Below are 10111 nucleotides of genomic sequence, written 5' to 3' on the forward strand. Positions count from 1 at the left end.
TTTTGAATGGTTTTAGCACATTTCCATGTGGTTGCTAGGAAGGTTACATGCTTAGTAGTCGGTGAAAAGAGTCTCCTAGTAGTAGTACTAGTGATGACTGACTTGAACACAAAACAGTGACCTCAAAATATTGGAAAAGGAAACGTCACTGCCGCCTCTGCAAACCAAATAGTAACCCAAAAGGAGGAAAACACACCGCAGCAGAACTAGGATGAAACTGTTTCTTTACTTCAATCAAAACAAGGGTCAGAGGGAAGAGCAGAGAACAAGATCAACCACTGGAATGTACATGAATCGTAATGAAAATCTCACAGTACAACAGTGATATCATTCACAAAACCAGCCATATATTCAAGCGCTTACTGGAATGGGATAAAAAACACGCCCCGGTACTTTTCCCTAAAAAGAAAGTCCCGCTAAGACAATATTCCAGCTTCTTCCTCCTGCCTTGACTTTGTTTTTTTTTTTGTTTTTTTTTAAATGGTCATGTTCTTGTTCTTATCTTCCAGTGAGAGAAACACTAGAAGTCGTTTTCAGTGGATGTGCACTTTAACAGTCAGGAAAACACTCAAGGAAAAAAAGGGCAGATAGGACCGTAGTGATGAAAAGTGGTTGAGTCGTATTCGTTCTCCTCGTCTCAGTTCAGGAACGGGACCAAAAGTGTCCTATCGGAGTAGAGACCATTTGATCTGCTCCTTAGCTGACTGTAGCACCTAGAAAAAAAAAAAAAAAACATCCAGTAAAGTTAGAACCAAGACATGCATTTACAGATAAAGGGAGAAAAGTAGAAGTAGAATTGAACTGGATTCTCATGGCATTCGTACTATTAATGTTTCAGATGTCAAACTTTAAATGGAAGACACATTACTGCGAGCTTCTTTAAACCCACTTCTAATGGTTGTTAGAATTAATTTGAGGTGTCATTAGGATCTTATGAAGGAATATATGAAAGTGGCTTCTGCCGATTTATTATAACCTGATGTTTTAAATTAGGCAATGCCAAATAATTAGTCACATTTAATTGTAATGAATTGCCAGTCTCAGAATCATTTATATGAAATGTTTTGTGTTCCTCTTCAGTAAATCCAATCACTCAATGAGGACGGATAGACCAAACCACTCCCAAAAAACCTCACTTGTCTCCAAAGCTACAACAGGTAATTGAATTTTAACGTGTTTGTGTTCTTGACTCATTAATGCCATCATTTTTCTTACAAGACATGCATCCATCAGGATGCAGCTTTATGGGTTTAAAAACGCTTAGAACTATTCAAGTCAAACTAATAGCACATTTAAAATACAGAGAAGCCCAAAAGCTTTAACTATGAGTAAAATTACTTGTATTTTTTCCTATTTTTGTAAAATACTAAAACCAGTATGTTAAAATGTTAGGGATGGATAAGGTATTTTTTAAATAGCCCAAGGCTGCATTTATGTGGTCAAATCGGTTTTCCATTTAAATACATTTTAAAATGTAATTTTAAAATGATTTACCTTGATTACTTCTTTTAATTCTTTATAGAAAGTAAAAAAAAAAAAAAAAGTCTTTATTTAAAATATAAATATTTTGTAACATTATAAATGTCCTTCCTGTCACTTTTGAAATTTAAAAGATACAGCAAGGTCCAAAAGCTTTAAATTATGGGTGAAATTTTTTAATAAGTTTTTTTCCCTTATTTTTCAAAATACCAAAACCAGAATAAAGTGAATAAAATAAATAAAGTGTTATAGTTAGTATTTGGGATGGGTATGATTTTGTTCATGCATTTCATGCTAAAAAAAGGCTGCATTTATTTGATAAAAAATACAGTAAAATTCTGAAGTATTATTATAATTTAAAATAACCTTTTCTGTTTAAATACATTTTAAAATGTAATTTATTTCTGTCATGCAAAGCTGAATTTTTAGTATCATTACTTAGTATCATCTTCAGTCACATGATGCTTCAGAAATCATTCTAGTATGCTGATTTACTGCTCAAAAAACATTTCTCATTATTTTCTGATTTCTTTCTAAATAACATACATACATACACACACTTTACAAAAAGGTCCCATTTGTTAACATTCGTTAACCTAACAATGAAGAAATACTTAAAATCATTTATTAATCATAGTTAATGTTGATTCCAACATTTACTAATACATTATTAAAATTAAAATAAAAATTGGATCTATTAATGTTATTTAATAGACCATGATGAGATAACATGGACTAACAATGAACAGCTATATTTTAATTAACTATTATTAATAAAGATTAATAAATATACTAGTTATAGTTAACAACTGGAACCTTATTTTAAAGTGCTACCAAAAAATCTCACTGACAAACTTTTGAACTCTAGTTTATGTAAAATGTGTCCCTGGACCACAAAACCAGTCATAAGGGTTACATTTTTTTGACTAAAAGCTGAATAAATAAGCAATTTCCATTGATGTATGGTTTGTTAGGATAGGACAATATTTGGCTGAGATACAACTATTTGAAAATCTGAAATCTGAGGGTGTAAAAAAATCTAAATATTGAGATAATCACCTTTAAAGTTGTCAGCAATGCATATCACTAATTAAAAATTAGGTTTTGATATATTTACAGTAGGAAATTTACAAAATATCTTTATAGAACAAGATGTTTACTTAATATCCTAATTATTTTTGGCATTAAAGAATAACTGATAATTTTGACTAATACAGTGTATTTTTGGCTATTGCTACAAATGATGGGTCACAAATGAGAAACCTAAACCCATCATACGAAGGCGCTAACATTAAGGGAACCCTGTAATCGAGTAATGCAGGTGCAGCAAAACATCCAGGAATTAATTCATCATCTTAATTTGCACGAGGCGAGCCAAAGTATAACCGTATAGCGGGGAAGACGAGGAGACAGCCATTAATCACAGACACGAAAGGGATACAGGCAGCCTGTCGCAGGGCCTCTTAAATGAGAGCATTAATCAGTCCGCACTCACGACTACGGCAGCCACGGGGAGCCATTGCTGGCAGACAGCCGCCAATAATTAGCCATCATGTTTACATGCGGCAGACACACGCGGGAACCCGGAAAGCCGGGGCTGGCGACGGCGCGATCAAATGATCTTAATGTGGGAGCTGTGAAACCAGACCACCGTGGACTCATCTTCTAAATGAATCATGGGTAAATCTCTGAACTACTATAAAACATAAGAGCTGTGATGGCGACAGGTGTCGCTGAAGGAAGTGCGTCGACTTCTCTCACCTGAGTGACTGTCTGTTCTGTCAGAGGCACGTCATCACCCTGTAACGACACGAGAGAGATGCTGATGAGTTTAGGACTACTGGCTTGCTTTCTTGTCTTGTACATGCAAGATTATTGGAAATCAAACTTAATAGCTGCATAGCAGGACCATAATGCTCATCATTGGCGTCAGAGAACATGAGGTGAAGCAGAGCCAACAAATACTAAGCAGATTAACGTTTACAACAGCATCATGAAAGTCAATAGAGGAGAACAGGAAGTAGTTACCCTCAGAGCGACACGGTGAACCACCTGCTGTGGGTCGCTCTCCAGGATCACACTGTAAAACAGACAATTAATGAGTGATCAGCACTGCAGCCTATACAATGTGATTTGTAGACTCGTTTCTGTTTTAGAAAATGCTTTTTTGGCCACTATTACTGAAAACAGGAAAGGATGTGGACAAATGGGAGGAACAGGTTCAGGAAATAACATACGCCAGAATCAAACTTATGTGGTCGCAGTGGGTTTTTCAACTGGCGATGTCTAGGCCCAGAAGGAATCTATAGACTTTTCTGAAATGATTTTCGGTAAGAATCTGAGGAATTTGGCAGATGCTTTTATCCAAAGCGACTTAAATTCATGGTATTTTATTAGTACATTCATTCCCTGAGAATCGAACCCATGATCTGGGTGTTGCTAGCACCATACTTTAGTGTTTGAGCTACTGGATTGGTCCATTTAAACATGATAAAAATTGTTAAACAGAGCTGAGAGTGATATAGTATGTAGTATTTTATTAATTTATGTTTTAAAACATAAATAAAATAAACAGTTTTTAAATTTGTCTATAGTTATACATTTAAAAATTATTTTCTAAATGTATTGTTTTATTAAACAATTAAAAAACACTACTTTGTTTAAAGGTGATTTATATAAATTTTTTTGTTTGAATTATTAAATTGATAAGTGGCACTCCTGGTCCTCCATAGTACAGTTTTATTGGTAGCTGAAAGCAAAATCAAAACAGCCAGAATATTCAATTAATGAATAAAAGGAGCATAAATGAATGATGGGAATGTATGATGAATTCTTCAGCTGTTGATTCTGTGTGGGCCTCCTAATATAATAATAAAAAAAATCTAAATATAATTGAACAAATATTCAAAAAGGCACACACAATTGCTAAAATTAATATTGATTGTAAAACTTATTTTAATTAAGTTATTATAATATATAAACTATCTAAATTTCTGTAGGACAACTAGTACTGATAAAATTATTAATAATAATAATAATAATAATAATACTGATGATTATACATTTTAAAGATTTACAGGTCAGGGGACAGTAATTTGTTTGGGGTGAAAGAACATTACACTATTTTAAATAGTAAGGATGCATTAACTTGATCAAAAGTGATCAATTAACATTGATAATAAGATAAAAGTTAATAAGAATATTGATTAAAAATAAATGTTTGGAGAAGCAAATTAGCATATTATAATGATTTTTTTAAGGATCGCATGACTCTAAAAGGGATAGTAACTACTCACCCTCATGTAGCTCCAAACCCGTAAGACAAATTAATATGTTTTTGATAAAATATGAGAGCTTTCTGATTCTGCATAGACAGCAACACAACTGACACGTTCAAGGCCCAGAAAGGTAGTAAGGACATTGTTAAAATAGTCCAACCGCAATGCTATGACGCTTTGAGAATATTTTTTGTGCGTAAAAGAAAACAAAAATAATGTCTTTATTCAGTTTATTAGTTGCATTGCTGTCTATGCAAGCTCTTGGATTTCATCAAAAATATCTTGATTTGTATTCTGACGATGAACAAACGTCTTACGGGTTTGGAATGAGATGAGGGTGAGTAATTATTGACAGAATTTCAATTTTTGCATGAACTATGCCTGTAAGACTGGAATAATAGCAACAAAGGAACATATTACATTTGAAAAAATAGTACACTTAATTAGGGCTGCACGATTAATCGCACGATGTTGTGATGCGCGTTTAGTCAATGAAGCCGGTACTTTGATTAGTAGTAAATCTCCATCACGTGCGTTCAGCTGGAGCGGCAATTAATACACAGAGACGTAAATCACTGACAAGCTACGCCAAATCGAGTGCGATTTTGAGCGCGATTTGGCGTAGCTTGTCAGTGATTTACGCCTTACGATTTACGAACGCACGTGATGGAGATTTACTACTAATCAAAGTACCGGCTTCATTGACTAAACGCACCTCACAACATCGTGCGATTAATCGTGCAACCCTACACTTAATTTAAACTAATAATATTTGACAATATTACTGTATTTTTGATTAAATAAATGCAACCTTGATGAGCATGAACCTTAAAAACCTTTCAAAAACATAAAATCTTCCAGAATCTTATCAAACTTTTGAATGGCAGTGTATAAACAGCAACATCTACAAGATCTCTATGTTACAAAATGGTTTACTTCTGGTTTACGACCTCCACTTTTCTAGTTTGAATACAATAACTACGACTTACCCTCCATCAACAATCTCATCAACAGCCAAGAAAAGACCCTCCATATTTTCAAGCAGGGCTCTCTTTTCCACATTTTTCCTAAAAAGAATAAGAACAAATTGTTGTTAGTTGGGTAGCTGGTAGAAAATATATACAGCTTTTAAAGGGAACCCTGGGTTGACTTGTATGGCTTAGTATAACGTAAATTATGTCTCTTACTGCAATATGTAGTTAAAAACCCATTAAATATTTACGTAATTAAAAAAAATCCACATTGTTATATACATATTTTGGACTAAGGGGGCACCATTATTTTCATTACGTAAATAGTTGCACTTGGTGAGCTACTGGCACTATCTGTTGCTATTTTTACCACAACACAACTCGGAAAATAAAATACCGATGCGATGACCACAGCTACTGAAAGAGCTTATAGGTGGCGATGGATGTAAGCATAAGCTTAAACCACATGCTGTACAATCAATTTTCCCTACAAAGAGTCTAAACACCTCTGCATATTGCATGAAATCCGCACTAAAAAACTCCTTCAGTGACTGTGGCTTCATGACAAGCATCAGCATGTTTACATCCTGCCAGGATGGCATCTAGCGTTTCTTGTCTCTGCCATTTGTAAGCTCTTTCAGTAGCTGTGGTCTACTAAAAGCCTCAGAGGCATCAGGGCTAAAGTGGAACAAACACAGACACAGGTCTTTAGGAAGATTTATTCATCCACAGGCATCTTCCTGTTCTTTTTTCCTCTTCTTATTGCTAGGAAAGCATTGACTTACATCACTTATCTTGTTGCCTTTCAACTGAAAATTACAACCAAAAGCCACAAAATGTGGCATAGTATCAGTATTTTATTTTCCAAGTTGCTTATTCCGAGTTGTGTTGCAGAAAAAAATGGAAACATGCAGCGCCAGTAGCTCACCAAATGCAACCGTTTTACGTAATCAAAATAATGGCGCCCCCCATAGTCCAAAATATGTCTAAAAACAATGTGGATTTTTAAATAAAGTAAATCATCCGTTTCTACTACATATTTTAGTAGGAGACATCGTTTACATTATATTGAAGGAGAAGTTCACTTCCAGAACAAAACTTTACAGATCAGTTACTCACCCTCTTGTCATCCAAGATGTTCATGTCTTTCTTTCGTCAGTCTTAAAGAAACTTTTTTTTTTGAAGAAAACATTTCAGGATTTCTCTCCACATAGTGGACTTCTATGGTCCCCCTTTTTTTTTTTAAACAAAACATTTTGAACTTCCAAAATGCAGTTTAAATGCAGCTTCAAAGGGCTCTAAAGGATCGCAGCTGAGGAATAAGGGTTTTATCTAGCGAAATTTTCAGTTATTTCTAAGAAATTTAAATTTCTATACTTTTTAAACCTCAAAAGCTGGTCTTGTCTAGCCTTTTTTGCACGTTCACTTTGTGGAACACAAAAAATAGATGGATGTTTTTTGACATAACCCTAACTTCTCTTGAACCAGAATACACAGAGCTAGACAAGACGAGCATTTGAGGTTTAAAAAAATACATTTTTTTTTAGAAAATAACCGATCGTTTAGCTAGATAAGACCATTCTTCCTTTGCTGGGATCATTTAGAGCCCTTTGAAGCTGCATTTAAACAGCAATTTGGAAGTTCAAACTCGGGGGCACCAGAGAACTCCACTATATGGAGAGAAATCTCGAAATGTTTTCCTCAAAAACAATTTCTTCATGACTGAAGAAAGAAAGACATGAACATCTTGGATGACAAGGGGGTGAGTAAATCATCTGTAAATTTTTGTTCTGGAAATGAAAAACTTCTTTAAGCCTTAATACCCAGGGTTCCCTTTTAACAAAAAAGCCTTTCCTACCTCAACATTTGGCTCAGAGAATCAAAAAGGCAATTCAGCACTGACATAAGCATCAACTGTGGGAGAAAAGAAAATAGCACATATGAAATTCACATGATTATCATAGAAAAAACACACTTATATCTAATATTATAAAGCATTACCTCATTTTCATGGGAGCTGCCGATGACATAGAAGTATAAATCAATATTGCTCTTGTACACAACCGTTAGGCCTTCCAGCAATGCTATTTCACCTGTGTCAAAGAGAGCAAGGATAGGTCCACATGACTTTATGTGAGCAAACTCAAGACTGACATTAATACAATCACTTACTGTCTGTTCTGTGTGTCTTATTGAAGATGTTCTTCTCAAAGGCTTTCTGCTCTTTCACTGTGGGATATGTGTCATCATAGTACTAAAACATAAAGACAACAACACGGTCACAAACTAATATGTGACCCTGGACCACAAAACCAGTCTTAAGTCGCTGGGGTATATTTGTAGCAATAGCCAAAAATACATTGCATGGGTCAAAATTATTGATTTTTCTTTTATGCCAAAAATCATTAGGAAATTAAGTAAACATCATGTTCCATGAAGATTTTTTGTAAAATTCCTACTGTAAATATATCAAAATGTAATTTTTGATTAGTAAAATGCATTGTTAAGAACCTAATTTGGACAACTTTAAAGGTGATTTTCTCAGTATTTAGATTTTTTTGCACCCCCAGATTCCAGATTTTCAAATAGATGTATTTCGGCCAAATATTGTCCTATCCTAACAAACCATACATCAATAGAAAGCTTATTTATTGAGCTTTCATATGATGCATACATCTCAGTTTTGTAAAATTTAACCTTATGACTGGTTTTGTGGTCCAGGGTCACATATATGAAGCTTATAACACAGTAACACGTCTAGATTTCTGAAGTAGAATATGACGACAAATAAAGAGCTAATGAAGCTCATCCATACACCTTATGCAAACAAAAATCAAGCTGGTAATGTTTCTAAGGGTGTGAGTTACAACTACAAACTGCATTATTGGAAAGTATAGAGTGACAACTCACATTTACATTTTTATCCAAACAGTCAGCTATAATGTTATAAAAACTTCATTAATTTACAAGACTTTTTAGCCATATAAAAACAAAATCTGCACCAATTTTTGCTTAGTTTGAATTGTTTTCTTTGAGTGTGTGCAATTATAAAAGCATGATGTATCAAATATAATGCAAAACATAAAACACATTTGCAAATTTTAGTGTTCTTTATTTTATCTAATGGTTCAATAAATGTCAGGCTTTACAGGGTTAAATGAAACCCTAATGTTCATGTGAGTCTCACCTTAGCATACAGTCTCTCTCCATCATTGTCCATGATCAGAACAGCTTTTACAGTGTACAGAGAGGGCTCCTGTCACAGCAAAAACACAAATATGACAAATCACTAATGAATTACAGTGAAAACAATCAGGTGATCAGAGCAAAGGTTGAGCAGACATGGAACTATGCATGTAACGTTAAATGTCCATCAGCAACTACCCAGACTGTAAACTCAAAATTTTAACATAATATTTTCCTATAACGGTTAAATTATGTTTACCTTTTATGTATAATTAACTATGCACGTTATTGGTAAACTCATAAGATTGGTTACTGATTCACTGTTTAGCGGATGTAGCGGAAAAGTAACAGTTAGTGTCTGAAGTGAAAACAAAGCGGATTTATCTTCAAGCGAATGTTTTACACTTTCAATGCATTTATTGGACACCCAAATGTAAAGTCATATTACCAATATTAGCGTATCCATCTTGTATTGTATAGATGTCGCTCACTCCAGCTCCGTGTATTGAATTTCTGCGTATGTGTACTTCCGCTTACGACATGAGGTAAAAGGGCAAAACCAAGCGGAAGTGCTGTACAACGTCATTAAAGACTGCGGAAAATATTGCTGATAATAAATAAGAATGTTTTGAATCGGCCAACATCCACACATCACATATTAGTAGTAATAATAACATAAAAGTTTAAAACAATGAAAAAAGTTAAACAATACGTGTACATTACAATACAATCTACAATGTGTACAACAGACATAGAATAAAAGTACATAGGCCTACATGTATTCAGTTGTGTAAAACTTGTTTAGTGTGTCAGTGCAGGTTTAACTACTTATGAGAGCTGTATGTATTTAATATTGTATTTATGTTGCATGTCATCATACATATTTAACTTTAAACCTGTAAACTAAAGCAAACAAGCTCAAAGACAGAAATTAAGAGTAAAACAGAAACTAAAGAAAGGATGTTCCTACACAAATGCAGAATCCAAAAATATCTGATATTTACTAACTTAGACTATATTGAAGCAATGTTGATGCTTGAAAGTGTGTCTGACCTCACAGCCTGGTGAACCATAGCCATTTTTATTTAATAAACACTGGCAAGTGTAGAGTAAAAACATGCAATATGACATATAGGCCTAGGCTGAAATGGAGTTAAGTATACTCTGAGCCCATTTAGTTAATGTAACCAACTGTAT

At 34.2% G+C, this 10111-nt stretch overlaps 1 protein-coding gene across 1 annotated transcript; it reads right to left on the reverse strand.

Moving 5' to 3' along the window:
- Nucleotides 1-207: 207 nt before the first annotated feature.
- On the reverse strand, nucleotides 208-9454 carry copz1 (COPI coat complex subunit zeta 1). The gene is made up of 9 exons (XM_073823053.1): nucleotides 9363-9454; nucleotides 8916-8984; nucleotides 7901-7982; nucleotides 7730-7821; nucleotides 7587-7642; nucleotides 5747-5824; nucleotides 3508-3559; nucleotides 3241-3279; nucleotides 208-713 (listed from the first exon to the last, which is right to left on the reverse strand). The coding sequence occupies exons 1-9, from the start codon at nucleotides 9378-9380 to the stop codon at nucleotides 666-668; spliced, it is 534 nt and encodes a 177-aa protein (XP_073679154.1). The 5' UTR covers nucleotides 9381-9454; the 3' UTR covers nucleotides 208-665.
- Nucleotides 9455-10111: the final 657 nt, after the last annotated feature.

This window comes from Garra rufa, chromosome 18, assembly GCF_049309525.1.
Source record: "Garra rufa chromosome 18, GarRuf1.0, whole genome shotgun sequence".
In the NCBI taxonomy this organism is placed as follows: Eukaryota; Metazoa; Chordata; class Actinopteri; order Cypriniformes; family Cyprinidae; genus Garra; species Garra rufa.

Coding starts and splice junctions, on each gene's coding strand:
- copz1 (XM_073823053.1), bottom strand. Junction 7,822..7,900: donor TAAGACACACAGAACAGACA/GTAAGTGATTGT, acceptor TCTTTGACACAG/GTGAAATAGCATTGCTGGAA. Junction 5,825..7,586: donor TCTCTGAGCCAAATGTTGAG/GTAGGAAAGGCT, acceptor TATTCTTTTTAG/GAAAAATGTGGAAAAGAGAG.